The 20,508-nt window shown below is 49.4% G+C and overlaps 1 protein-coding gene across 1 annotated transcript; it reads right to left on the minus strand.

Moving 5' to 3' along the window:
• Positions 1 to 5,374: 5,374 nt before the first annotated feature.
• Positions 5,375 to 18,323, minus strand: LOC129344053 (cytochrome b-245 light chain). The gene is made up of 6 exons (XM_055000533.1): positions 18,187 to 18,323; positions 14,391 to 14,460; positions 12,490 to 12,564; positions 11,264 to 11,347; positions 8,268 to 8,349; positions 5,375 to 5,952 (listed from the first exon to the last, which is right to left on the minus strand). Exons 1-6 carry the CDS (start codon positions 18,242 to 18,244, stop codon positions 5,767 to 5,769), a joined length of 555 nt encoding a protein of 184 aa, XP_054856508.1. The 5' UTR covers positions 18,245 to 18,323; the 3' UTR covers positions 5,375 to 5,766.
• Positions 18,324 to 20,508: the final 2,185 nt, after the last annotated feature.

Raw genomic sequence — 20,508 nt, forward strand, 5'->3', positions numbered from 1 at the left:
AGGCCCCGGGGTCAGAAAAGGCAGAACAGCGTGTCTGAAATTAGCCACTGTTTCCCCCCGGCTGCTCTGGCCCACCATCTCAGACCAGGACAGCATTTTCAAGCCATCGAGAATGCCCTCCAAGGCTTTTTCTAAAGCCATGGACTCCTTTTTGGGGGACGTGTCTGCAATGGTGGTCTGAGTGACCCGGGGGGGGGGAATTTGAAAAGTGAAAAAGGGCCCCCCTGTCCCTCTACATTTCTGAAAAGGTGTGTGTCTCGGGAGACCCCCCCTCCTTATCCTCAGGTGTTGAAGAGGCACTTCAGCAATCTAAGGAGATGGAGTCAAAGGAAACGGTCCTCCGCAACATTCTCCAGCTCAGCACCCATTGAACTGAGTACTGCATAACCACGTAATGCAGTGCAGGAGACCTCCCCGCGGAGGGTGCCCTGTGGAGCATACCTCCTCCCTTCTGCCCTTTGGCCAAGCAAGACATTTCCATGTAGTTGCTCCCTTAATTAATATTCCACTTCCCCGCTTGCCGTGTGCCCTTTCCTGCTCAGCTGGAGGGTGCTCTAGTGAAGGGGACTCAGCACCGCTCAGGACAGCTCCTGTCTCGGCCAGGGTATGCGGGGAGCCAGTCCTGGATCGATGGGAGAGGCTGAGCTTGGCTGGTCCCACAAGCTTGTGTGCAACCTATTTATTTATTATTTGTATTTATAATATTTATTCCCATCTGTGAGATTTCCCAGTATCTTACTCTTGTGCCAGAAGCACCAGGCGGCATTTCCATCGCTGGGCCTAACTGCGACTTCCCTTGCTCGGTGCCTGCCAACTAGCCCCTCTTGGGCCAGCAGTCACACCAGCCTGCCACTTGGCTGTCCCTCAGTGTGCAGATGATGCTCAGCCAACCCTGCAGTGCGGTGCGGTGCAGTGAGCTAGAGGAGTTTGGGAGCCAGTGTGTGGCTGACCCCCAACTACACTGCCAACTTGCACCGGGACAGATGTGAGAGAGGAGGAGGGCTCTGGAGGTGGCAGAGGCCTGGGCTAGGCATCAGCTCGCCATCATGGTTGCCAGCACAAAGGCCAAACTGGTTCTTGCTCTTGCAATGCTAGGAAGGGCTCTAGTCAGTGCCAGCATGCTGTGTATGGTGCTGGCACAGGACCGGCACTGACCACTGCCTAGCCTCTCTCTCTCTCTCTCTGGCCCAGTTGCTTCTTTTAGGTGAGGGAAGTTCTGTTGAAGCCCACCTGTGCTGGAAGGAGCTGGCCAGATTTGCCAGGCCAGGAAAGCAGCAACAGATTCTCAAGACTGGACTCGAGTCTTGGCCCATACAAAGAGGCCTGTGCCGCGGCTATAATTAAGGGACAAACGGGGAAACCACAGCTTGGACCAACTGCAAGCCATTTCTGTAAGCCGCATTTGCAAAAAAACGTGTTCATAAAGTGATTTCACTTTTGATAGCCGTGTAGTGGGGCCCCCTTGAAGTCCTGTGTGAGTTTTTAGCAATGTATTTATTTATTATTTATTGAAAGATATTTATATCCCACCATACCCACTTAAGACTCAGGGTGGCTAAGAAAGTTGCAGAACAAATGAAACACAATATAACTGTCAAATCAAGATTCCCTACCCATTTCATTTATCTCAGGAACCTAGCAAACCTGTCCCCCCCCCCACCTTTATATAAAAGGAGATGTTCTCAGGGCAGGCCACGTGCCAAAGGCCACAGTGCGAACTGCAGTTGACAAGGAAGCAAAGCTGCTTCTCCATAGGAGCCCAGCCCTACGAACAGCAAATATTCTATGCATTGTTTGCATCGTCGAACAGCGTTCTGTTTATTTATTTGTTAGTCCATGTAATTTTTAATTGTTCTATTTAAATTCTTAATAATAATGTCTAAATTATTAAACTATTTATGCAAATGTATTATTTATTATGTGACTTAACTCTCTACGATGGAAGTGAATGTTGCCCAAATTGGGCTACAGAAGTTTTCTCCTGTGTGAAGCTTTCTTAAATGCAAAAAAAATAAAATAAAAACTTTTATTTCTTTAATGAAAGAATCCAGACTTCAGCTTGCTTGGCTTTGGTTTTTAACAAGGTTGTAGAACTGTCGGGTCTGATGACAAGAAGTTCAAGTCCCCTCTGTTCCAATGCGTGCCCCAGCGGCATTCTACATATATAGCCTCCCTTGAGTCACCTACACAATCCAGGCCACATTTTGACACAAGCCAAGGGGGGGGGCATGGGGCAGGGGAGGGGCTTCCACGCAAACTGCTCTAAACAGCTTGCAGGTGAGCATTCATACTTTGCAGAGGAAAGAAGGCCCCCACCCCCACCCCAAGGTTCCCGCCATTCAGAAACTTGCCTCTCTCGTGGGAAGGTGCTGGAGGTGGAAATTCTTGGTAGTCCAAATTTGTGAATGGGGTTTGGCATAATGGTAATTATAACCAAGGGGATAAAGTGAAACTTGCTCACGGGAATGATTTGGAGAGACGGAAACATTTTGGAATAAAACTCATTTGCAAAATCCATCTTTAGGACTAATGTAACCCCGCAGCGCCCTCTCCAGGCCCTGGAAGCCAATGACAGGGGAGAGTCACAAGATGCCCGCCTGACCCAATATCAGCCGGGCACACGGGCATGCACCACCAAAATGCACCAAAAGGCCCCCCACCCACCCACCCACATTCTAGTGAGCCTCCTAGAAAGTTGCTTGGGACTCTCCTTGCGTAGCAGAGCTCTGGCTGTCTTTTCCAAGCTGCAACCTCTATTTGGACAAAAGGAACGCTAGGCTGATACATTCTGTTTCAAACGAGACAGCAGTTGGGATAGTCCAGTTCTGGAAGAGAAAAGGAGAATGGCAGCAGACAGCTGGCAGGTCGGCATTGCCCACTGCAGTCAAGTAAACTACAGATCTGGCTGGCCAGGCGCTGTCCTGGGCCCCTTCCCTGCTGCTGCCAATGGCTGCCAACATGGTAATTCTGGTTGCCATATCTTCTTGGGATGTCATACATGAGCACTAAGAAGAGCAACATTGCAAATGTGCCACAAGCACAAAGGCCTGGCAAGAGGAAGAGGGCAGCTGGCTGCAGGCATGGATTAGGGTGTTGCCAGGGCCAGACCTGGAACAGGGCGCCCATGCCCAAAACCCACAGCTGGAAAGTGTTTCTCTGTCTGGAGCGCAAGACGGAGTTGACTGAAGGCCAAGCTCTGTGTTCACCTAGGAGGTTTGGCCACCGCTGCACTGGAAGCAGCTTTGGAGAAAACCCAGCTCCCTGCGACTCCATCCACCGCATTTCTGGTCCCTGCTGTCACCCAGACACGTGACGTCCCATCTTCAGGCCAGGTCAAGATACGAACCTGCAGCAGCAGCAGGTCTCCAGGCAGGTCACGCTCTGCGAGATGGGGGGGGGGGCTGGCCTCCATGCACCACCACCCAACTGTGGCCCAAGGAGAGAACTGCAAAGAGACCCACCACCCCAGCCAGTGACGTCTCCTTTCCGCAGCAGGAAAGCGTGGATTGGGGGATGGTGGCAGGCCACAGAATCACAAGAGTTGGCAGGGGCCATACAGACCTTCTAGTCCAACCCCCCCCCCCTGCCCAATGCAGGATGAGCCTAAAGCATCCCTGACAAATATTCACCCAGCCTCTTCTTGAAAACTGTCAGTGAAGGGGAGCTCACCACCTCCCTAGGCAGCTGATTCCACCTTTGAACTACTCTGATTGCGAAAAAGTTTGTCCTAGTATCCAGCCGGTACCTTTTTGCATGTAATTTAAGCCAGTTGCTTCGAGTCCTACCCTCTGCTGCCAACTGGAACTGCTCCTTCCAAATGACAGTCTTTCAAATATTTAAAGAGAGCAATCATGTCCCCCTTCAATCTCTTCTCCAAACTAAATATTCCCAAGGCCCTCAGCCTTTCCTCGTAGTGCTCAGTCTCCAGAGTCGCTCTCTTCTGCACCCACGCAATTTTGTCCACATTCTTTTTGAAGTGAGGCCTCCAGAACTGCACACAGTACTCCAGGTGCGGCCTGACCTCCCATGATTTCAATGCAATGGCCCTTTTGATACAACCCTTTTTTGCCACCGCATCACACTGACTGCTCCTATTTAGTTTACAGTCCACTCTTACCCCAAGATCTCTTTCGCATACACTACTACCCAGAAGTGTATCCCTCATCCAGTATTTGTGCTTCACATTTTTGTGGCCCAGATGTAATATTGTGTACTTTTCTATGTTGAATTGCATCCTGTTCACAACCGCCCACTTCTCCAGAGTATTCAGGTCTTGTTGAATTTTAACTCTATCTTCTTGGGTGTTTGCCACTCCTCCCACTTTGGTATCAACAGCAAATTTAAGTAACCCATTTACCCCTTTGTTCAAATCACTGATAAAAATATTGAAAAGTACCAGGCACCCCACTGGACACCTCCAATCTGATGAAATGCCATTGACCACCACTCTTTGGGTGCAGTCCTCTAACCAGTTCCCTATCCACTGAACTGTCCTATAGTCTACTCCACAGTCTTCCAGTTTGCCCATTAGAATGTCATGGGGAACCTTATCAAAAGCTTTACTGAAATCCAGGTAAATCACGTCGACAGAGTTCCAGTAAGCTCGTCACTCGATCAAAGGAAATCAGGTTGGTCTGACAAGATCTGTTCGGGACAAAACCATGTTGACTTCCCCGGATCACTAAGCGATCCTTCAGATGCTTAGAGATCTATTCCTTTAAAATCTGCTCTACTATCTTCCCAGCAACAGAAGTGAGACTGACTGGCCTGTAGTTCCCCGGGTCATCCTTCTTCCCTTTCTTAAAGATTAGGATAACATTCGCTCTTCTCCAATCTTGTGGCACATCCCCCGTCCTCCAGGAGGCCTTGAAGATGATGGACAGGGGTTCTGCAAGTTCTCTGGAAAGTTCTTTGAGCGCTCTTGGGTGCACACCGTCCGGCCCAGGGGATTTGTATTCATCCAGTGCAGGTCAGGTTAGCTTGCCCCTCTATGCAATAAAGGACGTGCTTTGGTTGTCTCACATTGGACTTCCTCCCAATCTTTGCCTCCCAGCAGTTTTGGCATCACACAGCAGGGGCTGAACAGGCCGCCAAGTTTTGGTTCAAGGCCCATAGACCTCAAGATGGGTCTTAGCCACAGACTGAACAACAAGGCAGAAACTTGATCCTAAAGGGGTTTATTCGAATGCTCCCAAACTCCTCCAATAATGCAAAAAATTTTTGACGAATTCACCGTACTGACAACCACCCTTCCCCAACGTCCCTGAAAGATGGGAAACAGAACAGCCAAATTACCAAAATTAAATTTAAAAAAGGAAGGTTCTCCACTCCGAACAAAGAGTGACACAACATGACCAAGAGGAAAACCAAAGGGGTCTTTCACTCATTTTTTATTATAATGTTCCAACACACACAAAAGAGTCCAAGACAGCCCGAGAGGGCAGCGAGCCCAGCACAACTCTCCGGAAGTGGCTAGAGGTGCCCTCTCCCCGCCCTCCACTGCCTGGAGCTTTGTAACTCTCCTCCTGCTGGCGTGGAGATAGAGAACGTGGCTGCCGCCGGACTCCGTGGCTAAAGAAACACAGCTGCCACTGTGCCTGGTGAGCAGCCAGGGACAAGTGGGTAAGCAACAGGCTGGCAGAGAGGGGTGTTCGTGGGAGAGGCAGGTCAGCCAGAGCAGGGCGCCTCTCCTTTCCACTAAGCATAGCACAGGAAGTCCCAAAGTGGCTTCCCCCAGGGTGGCGGCAGCAGCAGCAGCACGATCCGTCACTCATCCTGCACGACAACCGCGTTGTCTTGACCCCTGACCTCCTCGTCAGCCTGCTTCCTGCGGGCATCCACTGGCGGTCGAGGCGGCGGGTTAGTTGGAGGGTATTTAATGGTGGTACCCACTTCCAGCCGTTCTCGTGGCTTGGATTCAATGGGATTCCACTCTTCGCCACAGATGGCAGCCTGCAAAACAAACAGCACGGAAGGCAAAGGGAGCAGGTCACCTCTGGCCCATTCTGTCCCAGTTCAGCACATTTCTTATAGCCATCCCATAGGAATAGACATGGACAGCCAGTGTGGCTTAGGGGTCAGGGCGTTATACCAGGCATGGACTGAAGTCCTCACTCTTGCAGGAAACTTGCTGTGAAACTTTGGGCCACGGAGGCCATTGTGGCCAACCTTACAGGGTTGTTGTGATCATACATCAGGAATTTGAATTCAAATGTTTTAAACCTGCCACATTCTGAACTCCAGAAATTACCAATAATAATGATGAGGGGGAAGGGAATCTCCTGTACCCCCTTCATGAGAATATAGTCTAAGCACATCTCAATAACCCTTCCTATAAGTTTAATTTTTTTTGGATGACTTCAAAAGGGTCAAGTTGAGGATGAAAGATCGCTCTTATTACTAAGTGATCAGACAGAATTAAATAAATAGAAGTGGCATTTATGTCCTAATCATATATGAGAAAATGTTCATCATTTTAGAGCCAAAACAGACGTGACGAGATACTTAGGTTCAACTCGTGTTCTCTTACCTCAAGGTTTGTCGGGAAGTGTAGGCATCCTTGCAGCTTAAAGTTTAGCATTTACAGAGCAGCAGGGAGGGGAGTGCAGGCATGGGGAGCCTTTCCTCCCACTCTCGAGGTGCATCGCGGCATCTTCCCTTCCCCGCTTACACGGAGTATCGCTTCATCTCCCTGCCTCACCCGGCCTGGCCCCTGCAGAGCGATGCCTGGCTGCACTGGGAGAGCTGGGAGGAAAGGCGCCCAGAGCATCTCCCCCCGCCCTCGCTCACCTGGCCCCTGCCCAAAGCCACATGGCCCAGAGCTGCATAGCCCGGCGTGCTCTGCCTTTACCTGGATCACACGGACCGTCACTCCACCCACCCCTTGCCCAGCCCCCGCAGAGCGACGGCGAGCTATGCAGCTCCGAGCCGCGCGGCTTCAGGTGGCGGCCAGGCGAGCGGGGGGAGATGCAGCAATGCTCTGGGTGCCTTTCCTCCTGCTCTCCCCGTGCAGCCTGGCATCGCTCTGTGGGGGCTGGGCGAGGGCATTGCTGCATCTTCCCCCTCGCTCGCCTGGCCCCCACCTGAAGCCGCGCAGCTCAGACGCCTACACTTCCCGACAAACCTTAAGGTAACAGAACATGAGTTGAACCTAGGTATCTCACCACGTCTGTTTCAGCTCTTAGACACTGTCTTTCTGGCTGCAGTAGAAAATAGCAAGAGTCCATTAGAACCTATAAGACTAACAAAATTTGTGGTAGGGTAGGAACTTTCTGTGAAAGATCCCTTTTGTATCTGAAGAAGTGAGCTGTGACTCACGAAAGCTCCTACCCTACCACAAATTTTGTTAGTCTTACAGGTGCTACTGGACTCTTGCTCTTTTCTACAGACAGACTAATATGGCTACCCATCTTGATCTTTCTGGCTGCATGTGAAATGCTGGAGTACAATGAAAGGATTTCATTCACATTTTCAAACTGAAGTTCAGTATTAACTCCTCCCAGCAGAGGGAGTTAGAGGACAGTAAATTTTTTAGCTATGTGGGCCAATGTAGATAACCAACTAGCCGTCAGAGTAGAAACAAAACGGTTTGCCTCCTAGAAGAAGCAGAGGAAAAAGAATGAGCCAGGAAACACGCCCCCCCCCCCAAACACACACACTTCCCAGCTGTGGTTGTAGAAATGGGCAGGGGAAGGGGAGAGATGGGAGCTTCAACAAATAGCAGCCATTTGGTCATACCATCTGATCAATACTTTAATTCAGAAAACGTAGTTGAATTGGTGCAATAATCAACGACTTGCCAGTTGATCAACTTGTGGGGGCAAATTTCAATCACTGAAGCACTAAGGTAAGAAAACATTAAAGGGTCTTTAAATGATTATTATTTATAAGGGTCCTGGGCGTATTTCAGCAGTGGAAACATTGGCCTTTTTGGAAAACTCGTATGGAACTGTATGATATTTTGTAAATTTTGGTTCGTTTGTTACCTTATAATTAGTCCTCCCTTGCAAAAACTAGTAATAATTTTTTTTTAAAAGAAAAACAACCCCAAAGAGGCACGCTCTCCCCAACAAGTTGCCACTGTTACATAACTACGTAATCACATTTCCTTCCGTATCTCAACAACAGTGAAGCACTGCTAAAATGCTTGCAATGGATGGTTGTTCCCACTTGCCAAAAGGCAACTGATCCATCAATCGCAAATAATTTAATTGCTTGGCATCCCTAGAGTCACGTGGGAAGGAGGGGGAAAGGAATGGGTCACGTACCAGTAAGTAGATGCCACTTGCTATAGCCAGGCATACGGTGCCCAGGATGGTGGACAGCAAGAACCCCGCAGGAACAGCCAAGCTGCAAATCGGAAGAACCAGTGAGAGAGGGGAAAGGGTAGACAGAGCACGGGTGAGAGCCGTGCTTGGACTGAGGGCCACCTCTGAGTCTCCACCCCTCAAAAGCGAGCAGAGAGACCCCCCAGGTGCCCCCTTTCTCTCTTAGCCGCTCTTAATGGCACTCAGAGCTCACGCAATTGGGAGTCAGCCTGCTAGCCAACGTTGCAATCCAGCAGGCCGATCCACCTGGCCGATGCTCTAAGACCTGAATAGAAAATGCTGCAGGCTGCACGTCACCGTCAAGCCATGATTTCCCTGCTCCCCGAGCTGTTTCTGTGACCGCACCTCTGATTTATAGCATGGAGTCATATTTATACAAAATAGTAGAGAGTCCAGTAGCACCTTTGTAACAGGCTCTCTTGCCTGGGTCTGAACTAGGCTTCCACTACTCCAAAGGACAGGTTTATCTTTTCTTTTGGATCGTGTTCAGCAATTAGTTCAAGACCTGTCAAGCAAAATTGTTCTTTGAACCGTTTGCTTATCAGTACATTTATTTGTAAAAGGTTCTTTATTGCTTTGCCATTTCTAATCAAAGTACTCAGACACCTGTTAGAGTTTATTTCTTTTACTGAAAATATACTCTATTTTTTTAATGAAGAAAGTAGTTAAAATATATGATTATTAATATAAGTCCTACAAAAATAGAACACAGTAAGGCAATCAGAATTAAATTTACTAACATTTCCTAACTCTTAAGTTTGAAAATAATCAAAGTTCTTATGAAATGCATTAAGATTTTCATAACCTACATTGCAAAGATAAGAATCTCACCTAATTTTCACGAGAGCTCTTCCAATTAGAATTCTAACTCATTATCTAGATTAGCATGTTTTATAGGTTATCATATGCAAATATCCAAGATCTTTTCAGGTAATAGCATAAACAAACTATGATAGGTTTAATGCTTCATTGAATATTCATAATTTCTATTGTATAACCTTCTAATTAGCCAAAAATGACATTATAACTAACTTGCAAAACAAAACCATAAATCCGTGAGAAATGACAGGAAGAGTTAAGATACTAGATCACTATTGGTCCAGTCTCTGATAAAGAAACATTAATCTAGATGGATTGTCGAAGGCTTTCACAGCCGGAGAACGATGGTTGTTGTGGGTTTTCCGGGCTGTATTGCCGTGGTCTTGGCATTGTAGTTCCTGATGCCAAGACCACGGCAATACAGCCCGGAAAACCCACAACAACCAATCTAGATGGAGTCCACTATTTTTAATTAGCCGTCAAAAGATTAAAGCGCACCTGTTTTAGTTACGTAACACTCTAAAAAAATGCACAGTTCATGAAGTTTAAAAGTTGATCCAAAATACAAGCCATTACTATGTATTAGCTTAGTATTGATTAGTATAATGTGCTTTAATCTATATTATTACACCACCTTTAAGACTAACCAACTTTATTGTAGCATAAGCTTTCGAGAAACACAGCTCTCTTCGTCAGATCCTCCTCTGGATATTTATACAAAGATACTCAATTCCCATAAATGTCAGGCAGTGCTGGCCTCCCCTTTTTGCACTGGCATCCCTGTGGTCCTCCGATATGGACCTACTCAGAGTTTTTCTGCCACTTTGGCTTTTTAAAGAAGGCTCAGCCACCCCACTTGGGCCAACATTCAGTGTAAGAGTTCCCACAACCTCCAAACACAGGGCTGTCCACCAGAAATTGGCCACTGACGGACTCCTGTCAACTTGCTGCACATCAGTGCCTGAACGTTTTAAAGACTATTTTATGGTATGCCTATAAATTGGCTTGGGTTCTGGTGATAAAGTTAGAACAGTGATTCCTAACAGGGGCTGTACGCCCCCACCCCACCCTCGAGTGCTCTATAAATTGCGTGGAGTATTCAGAATTTCCGGGGCACTTGGGACTGAAAGATTTTATGTAGCCTCTTCTCCCCACTGGCAATGGCTTGCAACAGCCAGCAGAAGAGAGTCAGTTTATACTGTTCATTGCACCACAATATTAGGATCCCAGATTTCTCGCCCGAGCCCTTCAAGAAGTAGCACACAGCAAACAGGAATAATAATAATCATAATCATAACAACATGAGATTTCTATACCTCCCTTCAGGACAACTTAACGTCCATTCAGAGCAGTTTACAAAGTGTGTTATATTATCCCCACAACAATCACCCTGTGAGGTGGGTGGGGCTGAGAGAGCTCTGAGAGAGCTGTGCTTGACCCAAGGTCACCCAGCTGGCTGCAAGCGGAGGAGTGGGGAATCAAACCCAGCTCTCTCAAACCAGAATTCCCTATGCCTGCTTGGGGCATCCTCCCCCCCCCCCAATCATACTCTGCCATACATCAAAATACAGAAGCCCAGAGGGTCATTTTTCTGTCCCATTTGGTTACGTGAGGCTTGGGTGGAGGCATTCAATGACTTTGCGCAGTGGATTAAAGGGGAGAGGCATTCAGCGAGGTGCCAAAGAAGTGAAGCTCTTCGTTGAAGCAGGGCAAGCTCATCTTGCAAGCGGGCAAGAAAAAGGCGGTGCTCGAGTCTGCTCAGACGGCCCTTCCCTTTTAACTTAGGCAAAAGGCCATGGCAGGGAGAACACGCCGTCCAAGATTGCTTCCCCAGGCTTCTGCAGCCAACCATCCAAGATGGCAGTACAGAGTGTTTTAAAATGAAGGCTCCTGACATTACATTCTTGAAAGAAGGCAGGTCAGCAAAGTAAGACAGGGCTGTGATTCTCATATGGCTGAGAAAACTGAATGCCTCTATCAAAGGGATCCAAACATACTGCAAAAGTCATGGGAAGACACATCGTGGACTACCTAAAAAAGGAAGAAGCAGCAACCGGGAGAGCTAAAGATGAGACCTTTGATGCTTGCAAAGCCTGAAACGGAGGGGGCACCCTTACCTTGCATGTAGGATGGCTCTAATGTAGTAATTCCTAGTGAGTGGTCCAAATACCTTCACCACTGCTGTAAAATACTTCTGACCCCTGTTGGCAATGGGAATAAAACACAGACTGACTCGGCTGAAGAACTCAAAACATTGCACCCTTCAACCTACCCAATTAACGTCAGCTGACACACAGAGAAAGTTCGTGCAGTGAAACTACAGGTCCACTCCAACCAAGATGTGTGGGGCAAAAGGCACGTGTGAATTTGTCACACATGCAAAGTTCACATGTTGAAATCTCTGAATGTTGTGTGAGATGGGAAGTGTATGTGATTGGTTGGGGGTCACCACAAGCTCAGATGGTCACGGCAGATAGCCAAGAAATATTATGGTTGCTAGGAACTGCGTAAAGCAAACATCACACCCAAAGCTGCATGCTAAAAACACAAATACTCAGAAAAGCTGGATTCTGCAACTGTACAAATTATGTAAAGGTGCACGTATCCTTCCCTTGCACAATGCATTCTACTTCTGCTATTCATGGGGGGAATTCTGCTGGGTTCCTCTGAAGCACCAATCACTAGAAATGGGACACACGCAGGAATGGACACAGTTTTTGACCCCATTATAACAGAAGTGTGTTTATAGACCACTCCCCTAGTGCCCCACTCAGAGCTGTGCTGAGAGGAGTGGCTGACCCAAGGCCACCTGCTGAGCTCACGGCAGGAGTGGGAGTCGAACCAGCAGAGCACTGATTCGCAACCCAAACACTTAACCACTAATGCCACAGCAGCTCCCTGTATCATTGCCATTTTCGGAGAGCTCCGAGTTGTACCCTTGCTCTTCCCGTGCCCTGTGCTGGCACAGCAAAGGAATCACCCAACTCAGTATCCTCAAAAGCGGACAGAGACCCAGATGCGGCCCTCTCCCCCAATCTGTGGCTCCTAATGGCCCTCAGCCCTTGAGCTGTTCAACAGTGGCCACTAGCCAGCGCTGCTCTCCAGGGGCCCTGACAAATTATCAAGGAGCTTGCAGGTCAGAAGAAAAGCACCAGACTGCAGTTTGCCCCCCTCTCAGCTAAGCCCCCCTCTGGTTTTGTGAACCCACTTAATAGCCTATCTTTATAACCCTAAGGGCTAGAAACTTGGAAGCCAAATTTCTTCAGATGCAGCAGCTTTTCTACACTTGCCCAGAATTACAGCACCCCAGCCATCACCGGAGGACAAGGAGTTGGGTGCTTACCATCTCTCCATGGTGGAACCTTTTTTCCTTTTCCCACGGGGATATTCCAGCAGGCAAACAAAGACTCCAGCTGCTCTGCAGGGAATCCAGTTAAGGGGGAACCAATCTCTTATGCATCCCAGTATTCCCGGGGGGGTTCTAGGAAAACTTTATCTACAGAGACCTACGATTGCCAGAGCACCCCACTTACGTCAGCCACGAGGAGTGGAAGAGGCCTTTGGGTTTTCTAAAAAATGGGCTGCTTGTTCACTTTTCCAAAAAGGGAAATGGCATTTAAAACACCCACAAATGTAACATGGATGAAGCGTCTCTCTTAAGGCATAGGGCGTGAGGGGAAGGTGTTTTAAGCTGTACACAGAGGCATCTCATAACCAATAACTTTATCACAGCAGTTGCAAATACAATTAAAAATAGAAAAGAGTCCAGTAGCACCTTTAAGACTAACCAACTTTACTGTAGCATAAGCTTTCGAGAATCACAGCTCTCTTCGTCAGATGCAGACATGGAACTGGTTGCCCAGAACCCCTTTGGAGTCCACCACACATCCCACGGGCGGCAGAGACGGGTTCATATTAATCATCCGCTCTAACTCAAACTCTCAGGGAGAGTAAAAACATATCCAGACATCCATCTTCTTTGCAAGCAAGCAAAGCCTCTTCCATTCCCTTTTTCCATACAGGAAACTGAGGCCAAAGGCCGGTCCGTGAAAATACGCCCAAACCCGTTATCTGCAGGGATCCACCCGATACACGGTCTAGGCCAGGTTTCTTCACCGCCTCTTGCCACCATGGCCGGCTCTACCCCATCCCGAAGTCAGCTTCCTCTTTGTCTATTTAAAATCTGTGTGTGTGTGGGGGGGGGGGGGAATCTGTTAGCAGTTGTGGACGATGCTATCGTAATTTCCTGGATGAACCAAAACTGTGCCACCACTCCCATCCCCCACTCTGCATTAAGCAACTTCCAAATTCATAAGCCAGAGAAATTCCAAATTTTGCAATCACCAAACTCTGCATGAAGGCCAATCAGATTTCCTTAATTTACTACTGTTTTAAAATCTGGGGCAATGAAAAGGAAGTGACACGGCCAGTAGCAAGGAGCTGCGCAACATGCCTGCATCCCCGTTCTCTGACATTCCCTTCCTCCAAGAAACCCGACTCCAACCCCTTCTATTCCCACTCGCTAATTTCTCTGGAATTCATCAAGGCGGCATCCAGAGGGACCCCCAAAAGCCTTCCCTCTAAACCCAGAACTTTTCAGCTTTCTTTGGATCAAGCCCAGGGCCACCTGCAAATTACAAAGCCCTCACTTGCAAACTTCTCCAAAGAAGGGCTGCTTTGGCTGTTAAGAAAATTCAAGACAGAAAGGTGGGCTCTGAGGCAGGGATTCGTGGGCAACGTGTATGCAAACCAAGCCTCGTAAGAATCTTATGCCTATAGTTCTGCACAGCAAAATTTACACATGTGCAACTGGCACACACCACATTATACACATTGGGTGTCCAGGTTACAGCTTCCTCAGGTATCTGAAGAAGGGAGCTTGGACTCTCGAAAGCTTAGGCCCTGAAAATCTCACTGGTCTCTGAGATGCCACTGGACTCAAATCACACAGGTTATCCAGTTACCCCTGCACAGAACTGCTTCCTGTCTTGAAATTCCATACCGATGATCTATTTTGCATGTAGAAATGTAGCAAAACTCACGGTGGCCCTATGGACTAGAAGCTTGGTTTTTTGTTTTTTTATAAAAAAAATGACTACTGCAATTCTGCCACACACCTTCAGTTTTTTGTAACACCTAGACACCTACCCAGGCATTTACTTTGCCCTCAAAGGACAGCAAGAAATATAGCATTTCATCCTGGGGCGAGGGAGGGGGCGAGGGAAGACTTGCACAGAAGGATACACTGCATAGGCCGCGAACTTCCAGCCTTGGAACTGGGCAGAGACAGCCACGATGCCACCAGTCACAAGAACTAAATAGGACACGGAGAAAGAAAAGTTATTTCGTGTTCACATTATTTGCTTTCTCATCTTCACCTTGGGTATACACTCAAGAGTCCATGTAGTGCGGGAAAACAAGAAACCCCAAACGCAAAAAATGCAAGCCGCTGCTTATAGGTTCACGTGGCAGGAGTCAGGGATTCGTTCCCAAGGCGCCGAGGCCGCTCCGAAGTTCCTTGCTTGGGATGTTCTGCTCTTTAATCCCAACAGCAGCGGGACTCAGGCGGAGTTGCCCAGGAATGAACTTGGTATATGTTCAGAGACACTCTTGTCTTCTTACATCAAACGTCCTAGAGCTGAGAACCGGCACACAAAATGGGTTCTGGGCTTGAAGGCCCCAAATGAAGCCGCAGAGCTGCAAATGGCTTTTACCAGAGGTGAAGGAACACATTGGAAAGAGAAGAGGCTGACGATCAGCTGGTCGTACCAACGAGCATTCCAGCCAGAATAGTGAAGAATCTTGTAACACCTTAAAAGCCAACACACTTCTTGGGGCAGACGGCGGAACCCGCTCTGCTAGATGCCAACGGGCAGAAGTATATATCCCTGAGTGCAAACTGCAGGCAAGGTCTTCTGCAGGTGACCACAGAAGGCCTTGCATTCCAGGGCACAGTTGGGTAACATTCCATTGTCCAGCACCACGAGACCCAGTGAGCTCTAGCGGGAGGACCTGGGAGAACTTGGAAGTTCAAGTCCACCATGAAGCTCAATGAATGACTTTAGGACAGTCATCTCTCTCTCTCTGCTTAACCTACCTTGCAGGGTTGTTGTAAGGATAAAACGGAGGGGGAGAGAACCAAGTTCCCCATCCTGAGTTCCTGGGTAAATTGGCAGCACCGGAGGAAAAGTGTGCAATGGCTCCCCGTATTGTACCAGCCGCACCCAGTCTCCATTCTGCCCAAATCTGTCAAATGTCAGATCTGTATATCAATTGCAGTTCAGCAATGGTTACCATTCTAGGACGGCTGGGTGTTACTTCACCAGTAAGATCTAATGGTGAGGAGGGGATAACGGGGGAATTCATCAGAAGGAGGGGCTGCTGTGTGCATGAGTAGTAGCAGTTGACAGTTTGGGGAAGAGATGGACATGGAGACAGGAGAGAGAGAAATTAAAGAGAAGTTCAGTGACACCATAAAAACAAGATTTCTCTAAACTGTTGTGAGTCAGAGCATCTGATGGATGCAGAGACAGCAAGAGTATTTCGAGCTGAAAGGGGGAATTAGAGAGATCCAGATGTTTTTAGCGGGGGGGGGGGAGATTTACAGCCGTAAAGCGGGCCCCTGTTGCCCCAACACCTGCAGTTTATAGATTTGCAAATAATTCCGATGCTACAAACACACCACAACCTTTCAAGCGCTCTCTCTCTTCCAAAGGAAACCAGCTGAGACACCCATTGAATTTTGGGCAGCGTGCCACACTACATGGTGTTTGCACAGCTGTTTGGTGCGTCCCAAGCCTTTCATGGACAGTGACTCATTCTTGGCCATAACAACCTTGTAAGGAAGGCCTCTACCATGACCCCCATGTTGGAGATGGGGCAGGGAGCTAAGAGAATGGCTTCTTTATGGAACCCCATGGCGGAGAAGAGCTTTGAACGGGGAACTTCCATCTTGCACTCTCAACTAGCAGACTAGCTTTCGATCTCGCTTCCTTCAAAGCTTCTGGTCACCTGACCACAGATCACTGGTGGAAACCACTGAGCCATTTGGCGAAACTCACAACCTGACGAGGAACAAGAAGTGAAATCCGCCCTCCGCTACCAGAGAGGCCATCACCTCGCCAACTCCAGTCCTGCTGGGGACACTGGTTTTTCTCATTGTTTTTGCATACAGTCCCTCTTTTTAAAATTATGCATGATATGAAGAGAGTGCAAAAGAGCAAGAGACCAGTAGAAGGCTAACAAAATTGGTGGTAGGGTATGAGCTTTCGTGAGCCACAAGCTCACTTCTTCAGATACTTCAGATATCTTCAGCTTCTTCAGGTATCTCAAGAAGTGAGCTGTGGCTCACGAAAGCTCATACCCTACCACCAATTTTGTTAGTCTTCTAGGTGCTACTGGACTCTTGCTCTTTTCTACTGCTACAGACAAACACGGCTCCCCATCTTGATCTACGTAAAGAGTGGAAAGGCTTGTTTCTCATTCCCACAATAAATCTGGGGACACCCAATTATGCTCATAAGCCCTAAATTTGGGGCTCATCAACTTGTGGAACTCCATTGGCCGTGAGCCAAAATGGCTTCCAAAAGGACTGAGACACACGTTTGGACCCGTCCGTGGCTATTAGCCACCACTGCCTTAATCAAGGCAAGGTGACTCTGAATGCCTGCCTGCTGCTGGGGAGAGCAAGCTTTGGCCTCTGTGCCCCGCTTGCCAGCTTCCAGGGGCCTCTAGTGGAGAGACTCGATGGAGTACTGCTCCGATCCTACAGGGCTCTTCCTGTGTTCTTTTCTATGCTTGTGAGAATGTGCAAACCCGCATCCGACAAACCCATGCTAGCGATTCCTCAAACACGCAGAGCAAACGGATGGCCTGGGCGGAGGCCGCCCCTTTCTCCGGGTGGGATGCTCTCTTCTCAAGCGACTGTGTCACGCTCCCTCCCACAGGGATCTTTCAAGGCAGCAGCTGGAGGGAGCTGCGTGCCTCCCTTTGGCATTTGGGTTCTGCGGGCCGCTGAAGTGTTCAAAAGCCAGGCTGGCAGTGACCTCACTGGGTTCCGATTGCCAGAGGGAAGCCAGCTGCACGTCGGGGGTGCCTCTGCCAGAGAACCAGATCAACGCTTTAGAGCACACTTGACCCCACAGAACCTTGGCAGCACTGCGATCGCCGCCTGGAGAGCACGCCATGCAAGACTTAAAGGGGCCTGGCAAACATGATGCCCAATGGCAGGGGCATCTTCAAGCAGAAACCCATTCAAATCAGAGGCAGAGAGTGGCATTTCTAAACGCAGTGCATGGCCAGGTGACCTTAAATGCCCCTGTTCCAGCTGCCTTTAAGCAGTGATTTTCAACCCACGCTGCAGAAGTCCAGAAGTCAGGGGCAGCTGTTACTTTGCGCTGGCTATCTGGAGTGGGCGAGGGCGCTCTTGTAAAGCCTCAAAGGGCTGATATATAGCAGCTTTACTCTCCAAGTGCCACAAGGAAACTGGCCCAGGGCAAAAGCGAGCCAGCCCGGGGAGGGCGTGCGCGCCTGACCCCTGGGGGGCAACAGACACCTCCTCGTTGCTGCAGCGTTGCCTTCCCCCGCTTCTGCTCCTCTGACTTCCTCAATCCTTCAGCCCAAGACTCACTTCCTCCTCCGGCCAGACGCAGCCTCGGGCAGGTGGGGCGGCGCAGAGCCCACCTCGGAGGAGAAACTCCGAAGGCAGCGGGACCCGGGCAGGGCTCCGCGCCAAGTCTGCAGGCAGGCGGTGCGGATGCACACCGAGGAGGGCATCCTGGCGGGCAACCGAGGGCGCACCAGGCATGTTTCGGGGGGGGGCTGCAGCCCCCGGCCCTTCCCAACCCCCCGCCCCCAGCTCTGCGCCTGGACGGGGCCGCGACGGCGCACGGGGCGGGTCGGGGTCCCGCTAGATTCCGCAAAGGAGCCCCCTCCGTCCTCCCTCCCTCCCGCTTGCGCGCCCGCGGGGAGTTCTGCGCGCCCCTCCCCGGGAAGAGCCGGCGCCGCCCGCGCCCAGGGCCAGGCGCCCCGCGGGACTCACTCAGGCCGGCCGCCAGCGCCTGCTCGTTCGCCCACATGGCCCACTCGATGCGCCCCATCGCCGCCGCTCCGTCGCCCGCACTCCGGCCGGCGCTACGTCCCTTCCTGGCGCCCCGCGCGGCTCCTCCTCGGAGGCGAGCCGGGGGCGGGCGCTGGGGGCGGCGCCGGCCGGCGGGCTACGCAGAGCTCCTCGGCGCGCAAGGCTGCCCCGGCCCGGGACCCGCCTCCGCTTGGGACGGCCAGTTGGGCGCCTCCCGGAGCCGCCTTCGAACCGCACCGGGGGAGGGGGGGGGCACAGCCTGACCCACTTGCAAAGTCGGGTGTGTTTCCCTGGTAGGTAGCTGTGCTGGTCTGTAGTAAAGAAGCGGGATCGGAATCCCGCAGCGCCTTAGAGACCGGCAAGATTTCCCAAGGGTGTAAGCTTTCGAGAGTCACAGCTCCCTTCGTCAGTTTTTTTCACTGCAGACCCCAAGCAGTCCGGTGGAGATATAAAAGCGCCTGCCTCGCCTGCGGTTGCACCTTCGTTATCATAAGGGGAGGGGGAGGAAACAAGAACGTCCTCTTGGACAGAATAAAGCGTAAGTCTAGACACCCAAAGGACCCCTCCCAGCGACCGTTATGTGAAATCGGACATCGCAAGATGGTGGTGGCACAGGGGGGTTGTTTTGCGGACAGAGAGGCACCGGGGCTCACAAGATGTTGCCCAAACCTCCTCGGCTGCATCTCTGGCTGTCAGATCAGGAACCCAGAAAATGAGACAGCTGACTGTTACCCGGACTCTGCTAGCGAGTGCCCCCCCAGCCCCCTGGGTGCATCCACCCTCCTTACTCCAGGCTTCCACCAAGCAGCAGCAGCCAAGCCTCCTAGAAAGCGTGTAGCTGCGGGACAGGGACAGTTAACAAGCAACAATTTGCGATGCATTTTAAGTGAGCAAAATTCCCCCCTCCCCCATTATATCTTTGCATTGAGTTAATGGCTCTCATTCACGCCTATGGAAATTGAGGTGGGGCTGGAGGGGGACAGGGCTCCACACACACACACACACACACCCCCGCTGCAGTTTTGCTCTGCAATACCCAGAATTCCACAAGCTAAAAGATGTTTGCTTTAGGGAGAGAGCACAAGGCAGGCTAGCTGTCTGTCCGAGGACACTCGGGCCCCGCAGGGATCTTGTATCATTTCGGGGGGGGGGGGGGCCTGCAAGACGGAGATGTTCCACCCAGCTTATGGTTGAGGCTGGTACTAGGACCAGCATTGAGCCTCCCACCGGTCTCCCGTGTTCAAGTACAGCTCATGTGTCTGCCTACCTCCTCTTTGTATGCTGGAGGCAGGAATGTGTAGCCAACTGTATCAGGTTTTTGTATATATATAATTTTAATTGCTGAATTTTATTGTAGAATTTGCTATGCAATTACATTTTATGACTGTTGTACCCCGCCCTGAGCCCGCTTGTGGGGAGGGCAGGTTAAACACTGAATAAACTAAAACTAAACTGTGCTCCACCTTTAGAATGCATTTCCTGTTTGGTGTAAAAACTATTTTCAGAGAAGTTTGTTTTACAGTTAGTTATCGAAGTATTTTAAACAAATAGATACCTGGGGCCAAGACCTGGAGTAAGGTGCGGGGCCCCCAGTCTTGCTACATGTTTGCACGTTTAACCACGTGCGGTCACTCTCACAAAAGCATTTAACCAAGGGGGTGGGGGGGGAATCCCTGCCTATCAGGCATGAACCCAAGACCTGGATTTTGTGCAACCCATTGTTGCACTAATATAGATAAAAGCACATGACAATAATCAATACTGAGCAATACTAGGCCAAGCCCTTGTGTTCTAGATGGACGTTCAGACTTTGCATGAATCGTCTGTGTGGTTTTTTCTGTGTTAGGTAATTCTAACAGGTGTGCTTTAATCTTTTGACAGTTAATTAAAATAGTGGAGTCTATCGAGATTAATGTTCCTCTATCGGAGATTCAACCAATGGTGATCTCTCAACTTTTCCTGACACTTCTCAGAGATTTATAGTTTTGTAAGTTTGAGTATAACGTAATTTTTTACTAATTGGAAGGTTGTACAATAGAAACTATGAATATTCAATGAAGCATCAGACCAATTATCGTTTGTTTGTGCGATCATGTGAATAGACCTTAGATATTTGCATATGATGATGTATAAAATTGCAAACTTGGATAGAATGGCAGAGCTCTGATGGAAGAAATCTCTCGAGAGAATTTAGGTGAGAACTTATTTTTACCTATGCATTTCATAGAAACTTTATGTTAAACTTGGAATTTATTAAAAAATGTTAGCAAACTTATTTCTTAT

This window comes from Eublepharis macularius, chromosome 16, assembly GCF_028583425.1.
Source record: "Eublepharis macularius isolate TG4126 chromosome 16, MPM_Emac_v1.0, whole genome shotgun sequence".
Lineage (NCBI taxonomy): Eukaryota > Metazoa > Chordata > Lepidosauria > Squamata > Eublepharidae > Eublepharis > Eublepharis macularius.

What these genes read in the sequence shown, in the direction of transcription:
- LOC129344053 (XM_055000533.1), bottom strand. Translation starts at nt 18,244, where the DNA reads ATGGGGCGCATCGAGTGGGCCATGTGGGCGAACGAGCAGGCGCTGGCG. An exon ending in GGCGCTGGCGGCCGGCCTGA is followed by an intron (nt 14,461 to 18,186) that starts GTGAGTCCCGCG and finishes TGTCCTATTTAG; the next exon opens with TTCTTGTGACTGGTGGCATC. An exon ending in AAGTTCGCGGCCTATGCAGT is followed by an intron (nt 12,565 to 14,390) that starts GTATCCTTCTGT and finishes GATTCCCTGCAG; the next exon opens with AGCAGCTGGAGTCTTTGTTT.